Here is a 19,076-nt window from a genome sequence, read left to right on the forward strand (position 1 = left end):
GAATTCATGTGCATGCGTACTGTTCATCAATCAGACTGGCATGCTTTGAATGAGACTGAAGCGAACAAGCTCGAAGTTCGCCCATCGTACGTACTTTCAAGTTAGCAAGGCCTTTACTTCACTTAATGCTGGATCTCAGATGCGTTGCTGAACGATTTCCTTGACGTACACTCGAGCGTAGTAGTATAAAAGCAGTCGCTGATGATCCTTTCTTTTATCAACTACTTCGTCGCTCATTTGTCCCGTCAACAGTTCGCCCCACAAATTTAAACATGTTCGCTCTTTCTCTCCCTCTCGTTTCTCTTCTCGCATTCGTTGTGGGAACCAGCGCCGTACCCACCCTATCTGCTCGTGACAACAGCACTTGTAGTACGGGTGCACAGTGTAACACTGGCACTGTCTCCTGCTGCGATACGACATATGAAGTGCGTAGTTCCTTTTTGATCTAGTCCTAGGTCACGTCTGACTCCCGATTAGTCCAACAGCCCTAAGTTGAGCAGGATCATAAGCGTACTGAACATCTCCCTCGACCCTGTCGAGGGCTCCGTTGCGATGGGTTGTAGTCCCCTCAGCGTCATTGGTGCTGGTAGCGGCGCGGTGTGTACCCAGCAGCCCGTCTGCTGCAGTGGCAACACATACGTAAGTCACTAGCTTCTCCCGTATTATGCATCCTGAGCGACAAAATTTGTGTCTAGTACGGTCTCATTAACATTGGGTGCTCACCGATAAACATTTACCTATAATCGTGATACCAGAATCCCTCCCCAAGAGTGATTTACTCCACTGTCGTTGACTCTTTGTGATGTTTGGCCTAAATTTATGTTTTGTTGTGATCGAGGACCTTTCCTTGATGTATTCCGAGTTTATAAGCACCTTTCAGGCTTCCTACACGTCCACGCTCAAAGTAAATGTGCAATGGATGGTTCCTGAGCTGTTCGTAGAGCGAGAGGATGGCTCTCAAGTTCGGCCAAGTGAGCAGAGCGACATGTATTCGTTTGGCGGTGTCATGCTGCAGGTTCGTCTGGGTCAACTTTGGCCTCTCATCGATGACCTGAGCTCCACTTGTAGGTCCTCACCAATAACACTTCCCTATTATTACCTTCGTTGAATGACGCTGCCACCATCTAGGCTACGCAGAAGTTGCAAACGCCCTCCTGATCTCGTTATCCTGGGCTCCCTGAGCAATACTGGCAATTCATCGAGCAATGTTGGTCTACTGATCCCTCAACGGAGCGAGCTGACACGACGGTCGGGAATGAATTCTACTCGCTGTCCAGATCTCGTTGATTTTCGACTGTCTCGCATTCAGAAATCTGTTTACAGTACAGCCAGATGGATAAATATAGGTACTCCTGTATAGTACGTGTAGGCTCATTTCAAGGTCTCTTTTGTGACGTTGAAGATCACTTGTGCTATGATGAAGAAACATCGGTTGAAGTCATTGGAGTCGGGAGAATATTGTCATTCACCACAAAATTATCCTGTTGGCGAATTCTGCGATGATCTAATTCAGCATGCAAGTCGTTGGTTGGTGTAAGTGCAGACTTTGCATAGTCATTAGAGTGTCTTTCACCTTTTATACCATGACTCAACACTGATTCTAGATATTCGACTCGCGATATATAATACATTGCAATCAATAGGACACTCAACTGCTATTTCTAAGCTTCCGGTTTTTGACACGGAGATGTATGGTGATCCCGACCTTGTCAAATTTTGTGGCATAAAATCTTAAAGTTTTGCTTACTCAGCCACAGTAGTATATGTGATTTATTTTAAATTATTTTGTGCAAGTTTTAAAATAATTTGTTTGGGATCACCACGACATCGGAACGGCCTGCTCTCCCCTATTCGATTTGATCTGCCCAAGAAAGACTTCTTTTTACTAGCATGAGCGAATCTTTGAACAATACACTGGACACGAGTTCGAAAAGAAAACCTCATGTCATCATCACGATCGGCATGGCGGGGGCTGGCAAGTCTACATTCGTGCAGCGCATCAACTCCTACCTCCACTCGCAACATCCTCCACAACCGCCATACATCCTAAACCTCGACCCAGCGGTTACTCATGTGCCATTCGAAGCCAACATTGATATCCGGGATACTGTCAATTACAAAGAAGTCATGAAACAGTGTGTTGCTGTTTCCATCTGGACGGTAGTGCATGAATAACGGAATGGATTGTCGCAACATCAGGTATAACCTGGGACCGAACGGTGGTATTTTGACCGCGTTGAATCTTTTTACGACCAAATTTGACCAGGTCCTGGACTTGGTCGAGAAAAGGGCTGAGACAGTCGAGTACGTGCTTGTCATTTTTATTCTACATTCGCTCTCTAAGTTCTTGCGCATTCGCATAGTTACATAATTCTTGATACTCCGGGGCAAATTGAGATTTTTACCTGGTCAGCATCTGGCGCCATTATCACGGATGCCGTTGCTTCCTCGTTTCCCACTGTGGTGGCGTATATCATCGACACACCGCGGACAACAGCTCCTGCAACATTCATGTCCAACATGCTGTATGCCTGCAGGTGAGTACTGCATCATCTAGCGGTTCAATAATCTGTGATGCTTTATTAGTATCATGTATAAGACAAAATTACCATTCATCCTTGTCTTTAACAAGACGGACGCGCAACCCCACGATTTCGCTATCGAATGGATGCACGATTTTGAGGCATTCCAAGTAGCTCTTGCATCCCATTCAGGATCGAGGGACTCTGAAGGTGAACCAACCTATATGAACAGCTTGATGAATAGCATGAGTCTGGTTTTGGATGAATTTTACAAACACCTCAAGGTAGGTATACTACATCCCTGTAGAAGGCATAACTGATTGTATTACAGGCTGTCGGCGTCTCAAGTACGACAGGTGCCGGCATCAAGGAATTTTTCGATGCAGTGGAGGAGTCTCGTGAAACATATAGGACGTACGTTTTATCGTCATTATTCTTGCATTCTCTCCTTATTTTTTTTATATGGTGCAGTGAATATCTACCAGAACTTGAACGCGCCCGTGCGGCACGGGAACAATCACTGCAAGATATAAAAGAAGACTCGATAAATCGCCTCATGAAAGATCTCGCCGTTGATCGTGCCGCAAATCCAAAGGCAGCCGCAGAAGACCGCTGGGCGTCAGACGAGGAGGATGCCGATGATGACGAAGAGCTGGAAGTCAACCTTATCGATCGCAGTGAGTGACTTGCCAGTCCTTTCGTTCGACTTCTGAAACATTTTTGCTAGGTGAAGAGCCATATCCTGGTCAATACATTGACGTCACACGTATGCGAGGACAAAGCGAGAACATAAATTGGCCGAACCCGGGATGAAATCCATCATTGATTGCACGTTCCATTCAACGTTGTCATTATGTACCCTACCACATTGGTAAGTAGGAGAAGAACCCCGTAATATCCAGATTACTAAGTACTGTCAATTTCATGCACAGCACTGATAAGCCACATTATCAAATGAATGTGTCAACATTACAACAGGCAAGATGAAAGTTTCGTGTGATAACATGATATTTCACCATATTCGATTGCATGAATTGTTTGCAGCATGATGATCTTGGAACAATTGTCATTGCTCTCAGATCTATAACTGAAAGACCTCTTGTTTGATGTGTCGTTTCTCCACCGAGTGATCCCAACGGTGAATGGAGTCTATGTGGCAAGAGTATCACAAATCAAATGGTACCCTGCGCTTACCATGATCTTCATAGTACTGGAATGAAGCGATGACAATGGTTCACAGGCAAAATGGGAAGGTGACTCTATTGTTAAGCCTTGACAACCAAGTGGCAGATACCATGAATCCTTGCTGATATTATTCCATCCCCCGGCGAGAGTTCCGGTCCGACGGTCATGCCGTTTCTGTGCCAATACTATGCAGTAAGCGGTGGAAAAAGTGAGCATGCGTAGCCCTAAGGAAAGTATGAAAGATAGTAAAATTTGAAAGTGAATCTTGAGGTCTGAGGGCCCAAGTCGATGGAATAGGTGACTTACATTAATATTATCAAGCAGGGAATAAGACGGTTGTTGCAATGAATGTTTAGGTGAGAGTGACAGCAGTGGCAGTGGTCGCATTTTGCCGAAGGGCTCTTTATATGACCTCGACCAGCCAAGTCAACAGAGTCCCTGGCACGTATCTCCACTTCATTCCGCCTCTCTCTAAGGGCTAGCTACGAGCGCCGAATATTCTGAATCTCGCCAACCTTCAAATCAGCAGCTCGTGTAACGACGAGTTAGCGAACTCGCCTTTACTGAATTCCCGTATCACCCGCCAGGTTTCATCCAGATTGACCTGTAGACACTATTTCCCTCTCATCCACGCGATAACCTTTCCATTGATACCGATATTCGCTCTTTCCAGTTAACCGGCACCTTACAGATTGTGCGCTCTTTTGACAAATGGATCGGTGCGCATCTCGTTTCTCACTCAATGGTTGACAAAATCAATTGATTTTGCTGAACTCTAGCTATGCAAAAATAGAGAAAGTTGGTGCGTGCCTGTCGTGTGTTCACATCAGACTGCAATGAAATGGTGTGGCGCACGTTATAGGAGAAGGTGCAGTCGCACTCCGCTCACTTTCGTTGTTTATCGCTGACGCACATTCAGGCACATATGGAGTTGTTTATAAAGCGCGAGACGTTACAACGAATCAGATTGTAGCCCTTAAGAAAATTCGACTCGAAGCAGAGGACGAAGGAGTCCCGAGCACTGCTATCCGAGAAATCAGTCTGCTAAAGGAACTTAAGGATGACAATATCGTTAGGTATAACGTCCTAAACTGTGTCAACCGCTCCTCATGGCTAATCGTCTGTGTCAGACTCCTTGATATTGTCCATGCTGAACAGAAACTTTATCTCGTCTTTGAATTCTTGGACGTTGACTTGAAGCGCTATATGGAGAACGCCAACACATCCGGTACGCCCATTTCCATCGGCATAGTCAAAGTGAGTCAGCTTGTCATTTCAAAAGGCTTCTTATTGGTCCCCTGCCCATCATTTACGATTCCTGACGCGTGGTGGACGCGTGTTTCGTGCTTCGGCGCGTAGTTTGCTAAGGCGTCAAACAGCTGCTGCGTTTATAGCATGTTCGCTAGCGCGAGGCACTGCCCATGCTATTTTTGTACGTTAGGCCTTAATTCCACCATACACATTTTTCAGATTGGCACATTGTGATAGGGGATATTATGTGATGTGATGCCGGGGACGCGAAGCGATTGTCACGTGATTCGGCAATTTGACTAACCGTGTTCCCTATCACATTACAGCGATTTACTCATCAGCTCAATGCTGGCCTTTTGTATTGTCATTCGCATAGAATCTTACATCGCGACCTGAAGCCTCAAAACCTGCTCATCGACAAGAAAAACAACCTCAAGCTTGCAGATTTCGGCCTTGCGAGAGCTTTCGGCATTCCGATGAGGACATACACCCACGAGGTAATGAGCACCCCCAAAATTTCCTCTTATGTCGTGAGCTGATCGTTTGCGCTGTTGTTCTAGGTGGTAACGCTGTGGTACCGCGCGCCTGAAGTATTGCTTGGTTCTCGGCACTACTCGACAGCTATTGACATGTGGTCCGTTGGGTGCATCTTTGCTGAGATGGTGATGCGTGGGAGTCCTCTGTTTCCTGGCGACTCTGAGATTGACCAGATCTTCAAGATCTTTAGGTAACGCCATGCATAATCGGTTTGTATGGGCAGAACAACTGACAATTGACTGTTTAATCCAGGATCCTTGGCACTCCAAGTGAAGAGACTTGGCCAGGCGTGACTCAATTGCCTGATTACAAGGATACATTCCCTCGATGGTCGAAACAAGAGCTCAAGGGTGTCGTACCTAATCTTGATGAACAAGGTTTGGACTTGCTTGCGGTATGTCGTCTTGTATACTACCGCGTTTCCTTTTTTCCGTCGACCTTTGCCTGGTGCTCACATTCTTCTTCGTAGCATACTTTGACATATGACACGGCAAAACGGATCTCTGGTATGTGTGCATCAAGCTTGCTCATTTTTATGTTGTCTCACCATACTTTCAGCAAAGCGCGCTCTCAACCATCCTTACTTCGCGCACTACACACCTTCATGACAAGTTCTTCGCATCCGAGTAGATCGCATACATAATTGATATGTTTCACTTCCTTGTTACCCTTCAGTCTGTCGTATAGGACCCTTGTCTCCATATTTCGTATCACAGTCAGAGTAGCCTAAAATACGTCGAATGTGATAGTATGTGCATCGTTCGGAAGGCCCTCGGTAGGAATCCGGACAGGTATCTCGAAAAGGAATTCTCGGTCCGGTATTATTAACGTCAAGGCGATAAAGCACGGCCTTGAGGACAGCACCAAGTCCCTCCCCCACTCGCTCTCATTCCTACCGCCACCAACACACAGACCGTTCCCCTTCTCCATATTTTCAGATTTTTCTCTACACTGTAATCGACGGTCATCATGGACGACGAAGTCGAGTATTTGGGCACCAATTTTGCTCAGCCAGCTGCTTGCCCCTGTGATCCACAGCAACCGGTGACGGGTAAGCACCGTCGTTATTTGCTTGAACAGCACCTCCTAGACATATTATTACCAAGGTGTCACTATGCACGTTGAGTCGTGTGGTGGAAAGCCTGCTCATAATGTTTCCTTCTTCAACTCTCGCACCTCCCATGTTCACATCGGTCGCAAATCAATCTCAGATGATAGGTCGATGAGGAAAGAGAACGACGATCAGAATGCTGTATTTGCATGCCCCGTAGTCAGCGCAAAGCACGCCAAACTTGTGTTGGCCTCCAGCGGCCACGTAGGCACATGCTGATTCTGTCACATCGGACTTGCACCTGACAACCTGCCCCAGGTGTATATTGTTGATCTCAAGTCCCGTCATGGGACGCATTTGCGAAAGAAAGGCGAAACAACATCTAGGATGTTGCAGCCTGAGGTGGAGACCACCCTTACTGATGGCGATGTCGTGACGTTTGGTAAAGCTGTGGGGCAAGGCGCTACCCTCGTTTCGCCGGTCACAGTTCGCATCGAATTTTTGCGCGATATTTTGGATATGCGCGACTCGCCTCCATGGTGTCTTACCCCTGCAGAACCCTCAAGTCCTCGCCCACGAAAATTAAGCACTGGGCGCTATGGCCTTAATAGTCCTATTTCATATCCTTCTTCCCCGTCTCGTTCTTCAGAGTCACTCTCATCTCCATCGGGCTCATCCAACGAGGCTGCTTCGCATTCAGAGCATGAATCTGATATAGAAGAGATACCGTCTTGGGAAGAACTTCGTTCCTGTGTTTCATCCTTACGCCAAGACTTCCCTGTAGACTTTCTGGGTGGTTCATCACTCGGAAAGATGCCATCGCTTGGGTCGTTGATGCAGGATATCTGCCATAAGATCGCGGACCCACTTGACATAGATTCTCCCCAACATTGGTCCCCTCCGGCCATTGCAACCATTACATCCATTGATGACGATGATGCGCCCTCGTCCATTATCCACGTTGAGGATTCGCGGTCTCATTCTCCTATGGAGCTCTCCACACCATCTCCATCGCCCGCTCAGGTTCCCGAGGAACCGGAAGCCAGTGCATGGCCACCGTCCAGGGCTGACTCCCTGCAGCCCGCTTTACGTCGGTCGGATGAGTTAAACAGAGTCAAACTTCCATCGATGTGCTCATTTGGGCACATGGGATCCCTCGAATCAGGATCTTTTGAGAGCTTCCCAGAACGGCTCCCCTCGCTTTCTAGCTTCCCGCCGTTTGTGCCGCTGGAGGCTGAACCGGCTACCCTAGCACCCATTCCTGCTCTTCCCTCTATCACTGAGGTGCGGCCTGATGAATCCCAGATTTCCAGCCACGACGATCATAGAGATCTGCACGATGCCATAAAGACTATAGAGGCAAGTATATGTTCCGGGATTTTCATTACTATATATTCTCAACTTCGCCTACCTAGGGTCGAGTAAATGTGCTGCATTCCAGCGTTACTGATATCAAGAATCGCCATGCCTTGACAGAGGACGACCTCTATGACCTTCAGCATCAAGTTGACATGCTCGAGCCTGAATCTGACCAACTTTTTGCACGCTTGGAGGCTGCAGAAGACAAGCTATCTTCTTTGTCAGACCTACAGGATCAAGTATCTGAGTTACAATCCAAGGCCGACGCAGAAAGCTGTGATACCTTCGTGCCGCCCATGGCAGATGTTAAGGCTTGTGCTGACGCCCTCAATGCCCTCGTCATTGGTTAGAAGTGATGTCCTCGCCGCTGTTTTATTCGTCTGATCAAATGTTGCAGAAATGAAGACCTTACGCGAGGAGACTGAAAAACGCGTGGAGGAGAGGATTCAGACAATCCAGACTGCCAGGATGGAGGCGTTGTCTGTCATCGCTGCAGAAGTAGAGGTAACGTACTTTCTTACACTTTCCTCATCTCTCTCATACTCTTGCAGAGTTTCAAATCGCTTAAGCGCAAGCACTCTGATATTGAAATTGAGGTTGCTCCTCCAGTCAAGATGGATATTGTTGTGGATGAAGCCCCAGCGGTGGCTGCGAAATCTGAATTACTGATCGAAAATTACAGACATGTTAAACGGCCCAGGAGGATAATGACATCCATCGCGCACACCGCCACGGCCATGGCAGTTGGTGCAGTTGCCACTTGGTCTGCGCTTGCCTTCTCGTAAATTTCAGGAGAATTCTCATATTGCAATTGCTAAAATGCATAATTGGTTTTTGGTTTGTACCACCACTACTCATGTTGTAGGAACCCTGTTGTATCTTCCTTCGTACGATGTACGTTATTTTAGGTTTTTGTACCGATTATATGTTGTATCAGGTTCCCGATGAGCATTATTTGAACTGACAGCTCTGGCTGCGCCCTGATTGATGTGGATAAACATATAATGATTAACAATACAGAGATATGTAATAACATCATTCATTAAGGAAGAGGCCTATGTCATCTGCGACTTGCCAAACTTGGTCCGTATATCCCTAGTAAGAGCACGAAGCATAGCAGACGTGACCACTGTGGACTTATCCTCGGGAGGTAAAGATGTGGTAGTGCTGAACGAGGGTGACGTGTAGGCAGGACTAGCAATGCTCAGCGGAGGACTTCCACCCTCGCTAGATCCATCAGAGGCGGATAATCTCCTCCGCTTGGCAGGGGTAGAAGACCTACGGATAGCAATCAGTCAAGTTAGGACAGTTTCATCATTAATGACGGACCAGCTGGATGACGCATTAATTGATACGGTGCGTTTGCATGTCTGTCGCAGCTTGGTGGAACGAAGGGCATTGAGCTCATCTGAGTAAGAAGCCTGCTCAGATGAGATTTTCGATGTCGCTGCATCGAGACGAGTCTTTCGTATGAGAGTGGGATTTGTAGCTTTGGGGCTGACGCGTTGAGTGGACAGCTCCTGAGCGACATCATATATATATTGAACAAAGGTCCTCGAGGGAAATTCTACAGCGAACAAGTTTCAGCTGCGCACACAATCCATGTAGAACTGGCACACCTCGGTCAAGAGCCTGGTGCGATCTCAGATCACCTGCGAGATGTCTACCGGGATCTTGTAACGACGGATTGTCCAGCCATTGCAAAACCGCATCAAACATTGAGCTGCTGGGGAATAAGCAAGGAAAAGGTGCGGGATGGAAACATGATTTACTTTGAGTCTCTCACGTGTTGCAGCTTCAGGTTGGGCAGAATATCTCCAAAGATGCTGATGCTGCCACTCAGCAGTTGAAGTACAGCACTAGAGATGGTGGCGAGAAGATCGATACACAATTCTAAGAATCTCCCAAGGAAACCCCAGTCAACTGGCAATCGTCGTCAGTACTGACCGTTCAGCAGCACCAATATTTGCTTACATTCTCCATCGACTGTGCATTGCTTAAATTGCTGTGATGTAAATGTCTGCCATATGGGTTTCCACAGTCTGAAGAGGTCTGTCCCAAAATTAAACGCTAAACTTTGAAAAGTAAAGTATATCGCATACCTGGTACAGACATCCACCGTACGAGTTTGCCTTCAGTATCAACTTCGAGCGACTGCAAGGCGGACTGAAACCTAGAGTCGATGTTCAAGGCAGTGGATGTTAATGATAGATCAACATGGGAAGACGAGATTTCATCATGAAGTATTGCAGTAATCTTGACGATATTCAGCAGTTAGTTTATTTCCAGAACAACATCGTGCATACCATGTCATTAAAATCGGATGAGCATTCGATCTCCTCGCCAGACCAAGATATCGTCAAGAGGGAAGGAATGAAATGCCGATCAGGGGGCAATGACTCGATGATATCTCGTAAACGCGAGCAATCGTCCAGCATTCGATATTTCCTACCATGCATGAGTTAACAACTCGTAGCAAGCAACTCATCACAACTAACCTTTCCAGACGGTCTTCAACCTCGCCGATCGGGGTTCGCTCGAAAATGATGATACCCGGGTATAATGCTCTATTGTTGTGTGACTGCGGCATCACTGGTATCTGGAATATACTAGCGTCCTTCCAGTTGCCAGAGTCAGGTACATCGAATTTCAGTTCAAGCCAAATGGCAGTTCCATCATTATCCTGGTTCAAGGACAGCCAGGCAGACCAGTTTTCTGGAATGTTGCGTGACGTAGCCTTCAAGTGTTGCTGCAGCACATGAAGCAAAGATCCACGAGCCCAGCGCTGTTCGCTTTCTTCACGATTCTAAGATCGCAATGCATTCAAAAGGTGTAGCACAGTTGATACGGATGATATACCGACCTTTTCGAACCGCTTTAGAAGTTCTTCATCGCTGGGCGGTGGCCGGTATTCGTTGGATAAGCGGTTTCTGAGCCGCTTTCTAACGGGGCTGGGTCGTTCTGGTGTAACCACTTTGCGCTTGTTCTCTTGTGGCAATGAGCTAGTACTCTTGGATAGTCGCTCCGTGTGTACGCGCTGACTATAGGCCTCGCTTCGGAGACAAGCCTCTTTCCACTTGGTACGATTGGCAGCTCGTTCCCTCCATTCATGGAAGGCCTCCTTGATTACCAAGCTCCTTCGAGCAAATGCGAAAGCTTTGGATTCGAGCGCTTCTTGGTCCGCAACGCTGGTGGACGGCGAAGCTGATGCCTTGCCATTAAGTGGGCTTTCCAGTTTAGTTGAAACTGCCTCAAGATCGGCAACGGTTATTCCTGAACGCAAGGGAGTCTGTACGGAGTCACGTCGGTGTAAGCTGGCCATAGAACTAAGTGTTGATCTTGTCCCGGGCGATGAAAGTACCAGTGGGCTCAGAATTTCAGTAGGGGAAGCAGCAAACAAAGTAGGTTGAAGTTTTTTGAGAGACCCGAAAACGGACTTGGTGGATGTACCAGAGATGGTCGAAGGGATATATATTGGCGCAGTGGGTGTTGACGGTAAAGATATTGGCTGTTGTCTACTCAAAAGTGGCGGTTGAAAAGGTGGTATTTCATCCAAGCTGCCGAAAGAATCATGAGGAATATCGAAAATTGGTTGTGAAGCGACGGGAGAGGGAGGAACTGGAGGTTCGTATGAGGGTGTAGGCTGTGTGACAATTTGAGAAAGTGATGGTGCAAACGCCTGTGCATGAGGGTTGAGAGGTTGTATAGATGATGCAGTCTTGTTGACCTCGGGTACGGAAGAAAGTTTTGGAGAAGGGGGTAGTGGTTTACTAAAGGTAGAGGGAGGAGGTGTCGAAGGCACTGTAAATGAAACCTGAACCTTGTTTTCGCTGGGCGCTGTTGAGGTCGGAGATGGGACAAGTGGAGGTTGAGCAAAAACTGGAGGTTGACCTATGTTGAAGGTGTGATTAATAAACAAGAGATCGGAAACAACGGCCCACAAACCCGAAAAAGGCGCTTGGTTAAAATTAGAGGTCCGAGTTGCAGAGGACCCAAACACTGATGTAGGGACGGCAGCTGAACCAAAACCAAACTCGTGCGTGGAGCTGAATGCTGATGGCTGGAATGTCGTCGTCCCGAATACATTGGGAACGGATGTCAGATTTGAAAACGCAGACTTTGGTGATTGTGGTGCAGGTTGAAAAGAAGCGTTTAGGACTGCTGATTCAGTGGGGTTCGGACCAAATGTATCATTGAGCCACTCAGTTCCGCTTCGCTGCAGGGGCTTCGGGGAAGATTGTGGAGCATCCACCAAGTTAGCCTCGAAAGGTGGCTCTTCTTCCTCTTGCATAGCGTCTGGCTCTTCTACAATAGCATCATGGTACTCATCTACAACAGCCGAGCTGCCATCAATGATATCCGAAAAGGGGCGATTTTCACGCAGGCTTTCAATATCATCGATGGTATCGGTGCCAAATAAGTGTTCTATGATGCATGCGACCAGATATATCATGGCGTAGTTTCCTTCCCTCCGGAGCACTATGATCAATTCGTGGAAGACCCCAAGCGCCTCGGGATCAACGGAAAGCGGAGAGCTTCTGCCGATGGGGGCACTCTTCGCCTGTACGAGGAGCCGGAATTTGGTCGTGAGCTTGAATACCGGATGCTTGAGGATAAAGGAAGGGATATCCTCCTGTCGCTCTTTTTGATCACGGATATGAATTAGACGATGATAGACTCGCATTTCGAGCTCCGTTGGTGACTGATATCTTCCTCGCTGGTCTTCGTAAAACTCCTTCAGACTTTGAAGAGCTGCGAAGACGGTTATTATTAATGAGGTTCGTTAAGTGGCGAGTCCACGCACTGTACTTCAGCTGCTGTTCTTCCAGACTGACCTGGGATCCGATTCGGTCGCGCTCTAGATGAAGACCAAGGATGTGAAACCGTGCACATCTATCATGGCACTCGATTGCAATAGGACCCATTTCATGCTGCATCGTGAAGTCACTTCGTACAGCACGCGAACGATCACGGATGAAATTGAAGGTTGCAGAAAAGCCGCCTCGGGGAAGCAGGTCATGGAAAAGATAGTCGAGTGTACGCTGCAATAGATAATATTAAATTATACATAGAACAGCATATTGAAGCAACATACTCGAAGAACTTTTGGAGGACGAAGATCGGAGGGTAACGTCTTGTCACCAGCTGCCCGTTCATACATTTTGACAGCTTTCTTGTGATCAACACGTTTTGTTCCTGGAACCTAAGAAGTAATCAGCGCATATATCTAGCACACTTACAAATTAAATGTCCTCATACAATTTCCCACTCAAAGAGGTTGTTCTCGCGTTCGCGGCGGTAGCGTTCGAATCTTGGGCACATATCCATGCATGTGCCGACCATTGTGATAGCATCTTCCAGTCGTTTTGGAACATTGGGATCGTCCATTTTACCCTCAGCAATGGCTGTCTTGCGCTCGACTTCGCGCGTTTTTACAAGCTGCGGACTCCAGTAAAGGTAATATATACACCGAATGGAACATACGACCCACCTCTTTCCAGAATCGTTCCCTTTCCTCGAGAGTATCTGGCTCTTGTTGTTCGACTTCATCTACATCAGTGACGTCCTCCATTTCGCTATTATCCCCTTCGCTGGCAGCAGTTGACCCCGCGCCTCCTTGACGGAAATTCAAGGTAGTGTTATGAAATTTGCCACGGGTGCCTCTTCCTCGACCCCTACTTCCTCTGTAACCTCCACGCTCCCATCGCTCGGTGTCTGCGCCCCCATGAGGTGTGCTAGTTCTGTTGGTGGCATTGTCCGCGACCCATTGCTTGTGTTTATGGTGCACTCTTCGTCCTGCTCCAGCACTGTCATAGTTGGCACCGTTTGCGCGCCCTCTCTGTGTTCGGAAGTGGGTGGTAGACTCCATGTTGCGGACCGCACTGGTGGTCACACTGAGTCTTGACAAAGTGATCACACCTTGTCTTGTCGACGGTGTTTGATAGTGTTTATTTCCAAAGGTCTTGATCAATAGAGTCAAACAATGCCTGAGAACTTTCTATATAGAAGTAAGCGGCGATCGGCGAGAACCTTACCGACACGGCGACACCGTGACCATGTCTGATGCTCTAGGAACGTGTTGCGCGCTCGGACTTACTGCGTGCTGCGACATCGTGGCTGGAATATGTCTTGATTTCATGTCCATACGTAAGTACCACGATTTCTCAAGCACTGTTCAATGTAATTCTGCACTGGCAGGACATCCATGCACGGAGCACCTTTGCAGCTGCTGCTCATGCAGAGAGTCTATCGATGACACCACATCTGACGTTGAAAGATCGCCTCTGATCTTTGAGAGCAGACAGCCTAGTCCCCATCCATCAATGCATAGCAGTAAATCCTCATAATTTTGGGCGCGCACCCCCGTTCATGCTGTACCAACAGGTAGCTGGTAAGTGTTGTATTCCTAAGGCATGGACAAGGCTGAACCAGTAATAATTTTCAGGTGTACTAGTGTTGTATCATCACTAGTACTGTGTCTCATGCCACAGGAAGTTGGCAAGTATTATAGACAGTTGCACATAAATGAAGAATATTTATAGAACGAGCGGAAACGGAACGAGCGAAATGAGCTTGACTCGAGAATGAATAGGGTATAAGCGAACCAAGTAAGGCTGTCCAAGAAGAAGGGTATAACGAAGGAGTGTTTTGTTCAGACACCTGGCCTAGTAAAGTCAGGGTAATCAGGCCAGTTGCCCAGCTGTGCTGGGTCACCTCCGATGCGGACCCAAGCAGAGTGTGATGGCGTCGGACCGTCTAAAATGAAAAGTTGTTGCCATCCAGGTGGACTTACATACGCATTGGGGGGCGCTGTGATGGTACAGGTGTTCCCAGAGCACGAAAACGCAGGGAAGATAATCCTCCCACCACTCATGACGTTTCCGTGCGTGCTAGACGAAGCTATATTTCACAATCAGAATCGGGTCCATCTATAACCACTAGTCTTGCTTACCCGCCACGAGTGAGACGCGCATGGTACTTGTCGTTCCCTGGAATAAAGTCACCGTAATACTATACTGCCCGCCCAACTCCCAATCAGTCTCAGCAATAGTAAACTCTGGTTGCCTGAGTCCTGAATTGAGGTATGGTGGAATATAAACCTCAATGCGCATCTCCTCTGGGTACACAAAGGACCCGTTGGGATAGTACGTCTGTGGGTCTGAACCAGACACCAGAACACGCCCGTCGGGCAGAAGGGTCGCTTCGGAGTGATACAGGCGAGCTACAATGGTATTGTTGAGGATGGAGAAACGCTGGCCAATCGGCTGCGAAGGGTCGTATAGAATTGCGCTAAGATTAGGATCTGTCGCAAGGCCAAAGCCGGCAACACCTTGATGAGCGCCATTAAGGATCAGATACGTGCCATCTGCGATTGAAGTACTATTAAAACTAGACTCTTGTCATTCGTCGTGATATTTACCTGGCAGAGTCGTGATGCAAGGCATCACCCGTTGGGAAGGCTGAAGTTGACGCGTTTCAGCATCAAACCTTAACTTTCCCAAAATCAAATTGGCTTACCATACGTTCAACCGTCCATGTCGGATTTGGTGCTTCGGGTGCAATGGAGATACAGTTGTCCAGCGCAATAGCGGCTCCGATCGTCGAACCACCACAAATGAGGACCTCGATCGAATCGGTGTATGGAGCGTGCTGCGGCAAAAGTACCGCAGACCCTTCCATCGGGTACGTCCGGCCTGCGAGAAAGTTGTTCACGGCCCCGGGCATATTTGGCAGCACTGTCACCGTGTCAAAGGTGACAGGGTCAAGAATGCGAGCCTCGTTGTAGTAACCTTAATACGCTCTGTAAGAAATGGTGCATCATACTCATAATGTTACGTACCAATGAAGAATCGACCACTAGGCAGCACCATTAAGAATGGGTAGAGATTGTTGGGATCTGTCCGTTGAAGATAGTCCAATGTAATGACTGTATCGCCACCGGGGGGCTTTGGAAGGATCTCGAGGCTGGGTTGCGGAGAAGCATTACTTCCAGACTCTCCGCCAACGACCAAAATACTTCCATTTGGCATCATCATCGCGGTAGGATACCATCGGCCACGCTGAACACGCATAAGGACGATGAGACAAACACCAATAGTTCAGAGCTTACCTGAAGTGTGAGCTCGTTAACATTTTCTTCCCAGTCATTGGTACCATTGACACCAGCACTCCCATCCGGCATATACAACCTCACTCCAAAAGTCGATGAAAGGGACCATCCACCTATATTGATTTGCCTGATTGTTCCAATGTAAGTGCGAGCCTGATATGTCAAGTGAAACGTCAAACCTTCCTCCTTTGTCTGGTAGGATAATACTACCAGAACAAAATACGTCCGTCTGCACGTGCATCTCGCGCCAAGCCAGCTGGTAATTGTTCACCAAACTGAGATCCAACTCGTACGCGCCAGTAGAGTTAGCATATACCGAGGTGCCATGCTTCTCGAGGAAAGTGACTTTGTTGTTGATGCCCACAGTGGCAATGAGAGGGACAACGAGACCGCCTATCAGGAACTACATAGATCATGAGCGTTTTGTACATTCAGGACAAGATGGGACACACCTCATAGTAGCCAGTATTCGCGGGGGTGTTCCACGTATTCATCGTCCCGTTCCAGTAATAGGTAGACAGTCTGTTTCCTGCTCCACACAGGTGGATTGGGTCGCCCGAGCACGCCATGTTGCACTGTGAATCCGAGACATACGACCCACCATTCGCTGCGATATCACTGACGTCGCCACAGACTTTTCTCTTATCAGCAATCCGCAAGAAAGTGCAGTGAATTGATGCGCTTACAACATTGGACTCCATATTCAAGACCAGCCACGGGATATCCGAAGGCAGCACACTGGTTTAAGCATGCATCGACAGTGTTGTTCGTGGTCCATTCATTTTCATATCGGAATATCCGAGCGCCAGTAGATGGTTCTCTGCATGGCAGCATCAGCATTCGCAGGGATAGGTAGTGAAGAATCACTAACGCCAAACAGCCTTTATATCCCCATTGTCCAGGCAAATTTGTGGTTTGCAACACAGGCACAGGAAGTAATGTAATATTTCCATTAGAGGAGTAGACAGAAAGTCGGTTTGGACCACCGCATGCTTCACTAGTTCACGTCAAGAACATAAAACGGACTAATGACAGATGACACGCACGTCGGATTTCCACCACAGGCCATGTTGCATCCACTGTCTGTAGCAATCGTAGCGCCATTGATGAGATAGTCACCGCAGACTAGAACAAGAGTCAGAAGGGGTAAAGAAGGAGATATAAACCACTTACAACATTGTGTGCTGTACTCGATGGCTGCAATAGTGAAGTTCTGTCCGGCACAGTTCGCGATACAACTCTGCACTGTCATGGTACTGTTGTCATATTCGTTCCCCAACACACGCCCATTGAGGCCGTCGACATAGCATCCTCCATACGTCCAGTTGCCAGTTAATCCAGAGGTCACAGGCGAAACAGTACTGGAATCGATGGGATTGACGACAGGGGAAGTTGTAATGGCCTGGGTGTAGTTATACATACTGAGTCGGTACGGCCCTCCGCAATACTCGGACGAATTTCCCGCACATGTCATATCACAGTCCGTGTTCGGGGCGGGACCAGAATTGTTCTCGATGGTGAGGCCACAGTCTGCAGACACCTGTCAGCAAAAAGAATGTCTGACCGAAGAGGCATGCGCACAGCATTCATCAGCGTATTCCATGCCGGCATAAGAGTATCCAGCGTTGTAACACGTGGCGGTACAAGATTCAACAGTAACACTTCCGGTTACGCCGATCCCATATGTCAATGCTCGTGTCGCTGAGTCGCTGGTTACAGGTCCGGGTTAGCTTAGGATCCGTTCTTGGCATACAGGAACATACTTGTAACATCCGAGCAACGACCAGTTGCCAACGGTAGGGACCAGGATGGGTGCAGCGGGAGGTTCTGCCCCATTCCAGAGTATATCCAGTCTGTTTCCAGCACCGCAGAATTCGGCAGCGTTACCAGTACAGTCCATGTTACAGTCCGATGAACTGACATTGGTGGCGCCACTTGCAAAGTAGTTACCACAATCTATGTGAAAGATGCGGTGAAAAACGATAAATATTAATGTGAAAAGCACATACAACACTCCTGGGCATATTCTACACCTGCATAGATGTAGGCATTGGAGCCAGTTGAACAGAAGTTGACGCATGACTCGATAGTCATATTCACGGTGTCTGTGTAGGTAGCTGCAGAAAGCGTTCTTACACCACCAACATTATCGCTGTACGATGCTGATCATAAAATTTCCATCATCTTAAGAGGATATACTCACGTCCAGCATCCAAGAGCAGTCCAGGTTGTTTCGCGTCGGTGAAGATGGTGTGAGGGGAAGCGATATGCAAAGGCGGTCTGTGGAGGAGATGATGAGTAACTCTGTACTACAGACAACGTAGGCTCGTACTGCTGTGAGCGATGGTATGATCCAAATCAACGAGGTGGTAAGACCAACCATCTCGTTGTGATCGACAATTCCTCAAGAACACTACATTTATACATCCCAAAGCGCTCTAGATTTTAGCTCCTTACGTTCTGGAGACTGTCAGGGGGAAAAGGGACAAAGGGACATCAAGGCACTTAGTTACACCACACGGGATACAGCCTAAGTATCCAGGTGGCATTGGCATTCAGGCTAAGCTGAGTAGGCTTGTTCGTATCGGGATTACGTGTCCTTGGAAAAGTTATCTACGAGTCGAGAGAAAAAAGAAGTCGATGCGAGGCTCTTCGAATTCATCCAAAATGACCGCCACGCAGCTCCAAATTGCGAATGCACGGCGTAGACGTGCAGGGTATACCTTTACGCGAATACGAAGGGTCCCTGTCGGATTGACACCTGAAATTCAGGAGAGATGGATCTGAACTTGCTGTCAAGTCGAGTGATGTTCTGTTGGTACAAGAGTATTACCCAACTGGCCCGCTATCTCCGCGTGATATGTACAGCACATATACGGGCACACGATCACGGGGTCGGGGGCCCGGGTAACTGGACATGATATACGGGAACGAAAGGTCAGATCGTACATGAAGGTAGCCAAGAATAGTCAAGGACTCACGATTTTAAAAGATGCCAGTTGCGTGTAGAGTGGGGCTAGAAAGCGCTTAATGGATAGTAGAAAACACACACGGGGATGAA

General features: G+C 47.8%; 7 protein-coding genes across 7 annotated transcripts; 5 read left to right on the forward strand and 2 right to left on the reverse strand.

The window, feature by feature from the left end:
• Positions 1-69: 69 nt before the first annotated feature.
• Positions 70-1,007, forward strand: EDB93DRAFT_1129993 (hydrophobin). Its single transcript, XM_041448899.1, has 3 exons — positions 70-425; positions 478-639; positions 696-1,007. The coding sequence occupies exons 1-3, from the start codon at positions 273-275 to the stop codon at positions 741-743; spliced, it is 363 nt and encodes a 120-aa protein (XP_041310439.1). The 5' UTR covers positions 70-272; the 3' UTR covers positions 744-1,007.
• EDB93DRAFT_99321 (uncharacterized protein) lies at positions 620-1,161 on the forward strand. Its single transcript, XM_041458062.1, has 2 exons — positions 620-639; positions 696-1,161. The coding sequence occupies exon 2, from the start codon at positions 803-805 to the stop codon at positions 1,106-1,108; it is 306 nt and encodes a 101-aa protein (XP_041310440.1). The 5' UTR covers positions 620-639; positions 696-802; the 3' UTR covers positions 1,109-1,161.
• A 729-nt stretch (positions 1,162-1,890) lies between these two features.
• On the forward strand, positions 1,891-3,335 carry EDB93DRAFT_1239198 (XPA-binding protein 1; the record flags this gene model as incomplete). The annotated part of the gene is made up of 7 exons (XM_041451609.1): positions 1,891-2,135; positions 2,200-2,304; positions 2,364-2,537; positions 2,587-2,806; positions 2,854-2,936; positions 2,994-3,199; positions 3,250-3,335. 7 exons carry the CDS (start codon positions 1,891-1,893, stop codon positions 3,333-3,335), a joined length of 1,119 nt encoding a protein of 372 aa, XP_041310441.1.
• A 747-nt stretch (positions 3,336-4,082) lies between these two features.
• EDB93DRAFT_1130005 (kinase-like domain-containing protein) lies at positions 4,083-6,309 on the forward strand. Its single transcript, XM_041448900.1, has 11 exons — positions 4,083-4,313; positions 4,381-4,426; positions 4,487-4,510; positions 4,536-4,540; positions 4,627-4,783; positions 4,838-4,964; positions 5,285-5,455; positions 5,519-5,685; positions 5,748-5,889; positions 5,965-6,001; positions 6,054-6,309. The coding sequence occupies exons 2-11, from the start codon at positions 4,419-4,421 to the stop codon at positions 6,101-6,103; spliced, it is 888 nt and encodes a 295-aa protein (XP_041310442.1). The 5' UTR covers positions 4,083-4,313; positions 4,381-4,418; the 3' UTR covers positions 6,104-6,309.
• Positions 6,310-8,946, forward strand: EDB93DRAFT_1326666 (uncharacterized protein). The gene is made up of 7 exons (XM_041455066.1): positions 6,310-6,546; positions 6,602-6,810; positions 6,865-7,909; positions 7,962-7,967; positions 8,023-8,250; positions 8,303-8,409; positions 8,457-8,946. Exons 1-7 carry the CDS (start codon positions 6,465-6,467, stop codon positions 8,688-8,690), a joined length of 1,911 nt encoding a protein of 636 aa, XP_041310443.1. The 5' UTR covers positions 6,310-6,464; the 3' UTR covers positions 8,691-8,946.
• Positions 8,862-13,849, reverse strand: EDB93DRAFT_99621 (SAC3/GANP/Nin1/mts3/eIF-3 p25 family-domain-containing protein). Its single transcript, XM_041458063.1, has 14 exons — positions 13,397-13,849; positions 13,165-13,344; positions 13,001-13,108; positions 12,710-12,947; positions 11,851-12,657; positions 10,769-11,796; positions 10,404-10,711; positions 10,212-10,353; positions 10,008-10,161; positions 9,880-9,957; positions 9,678-9,828; positions 9,525-9,628; positions 9,235-9,472; positions 8,862-9,183 (listed from the first exon to the last, which is right to left on the reverse strand). The coding sequence occupies exons 1-14, from the start codon at positions 13,772-13,774 to the stop codon at positions 8,961-8,963; spliced, it is 4,137 nt and encodes a 1,378-aa protein (XP_041310444.1). The 5' UTR covers positions 13,775-13,849; the 3' UTR covers positions 8,862-8,960.
• A 708-nt stretch (positions 13,850-14,557) lies between these two features.
• Positions 14,558-18,398, reverse strand: EDB93DRAFT_1247777 (copper radical oxidase-like protein; the record flags this gene model as incomplete). The annotated part of the gene is made up of 17 exons (XM_041452633.1): positions 14,558-14,805; positions 14,858-15,271; positions 15,326-15,365; positions 15,424-15,695; positions 15,746-15,965; positions 16,016-16,168; positions 16,239-16,418; positions 16,468-16,649; positions 16,702-16,835; positions 16,887-17,012; positions 17,062-17,140; positions 17,189-17,545; positions 17,597-17,724; positions 17,779-17,971; positions 18,025-18,167; positions 18,219-18,295; positions 18,348-18,398. 17 exons carry the CDS (start codon positions 18,396-18,398, stop codon positions 14,558-14,560), a joined length of 2,997 nt encoding a protein of 998 aa, XP_041310445.1.
• Between the last annotated feature and the right edge of the window lie 678 nt (positions 18,399-19,076).

The sequence above is a fragment of the Suillus bovinus genome (genome assembly GCF_016758785.1).
Source record: "Suillus bovinus strain UH-Sbo-P2 chromosome Unknown EDB93scaffold_11, whole genome shotgun sequence".
NCBI classification, from domain to species: Eukaryota; Fungi; Basidiomycota; class Agaricomycetes; order Boletales; family Suillaceae; genus Suillus; species Suillus bovinus.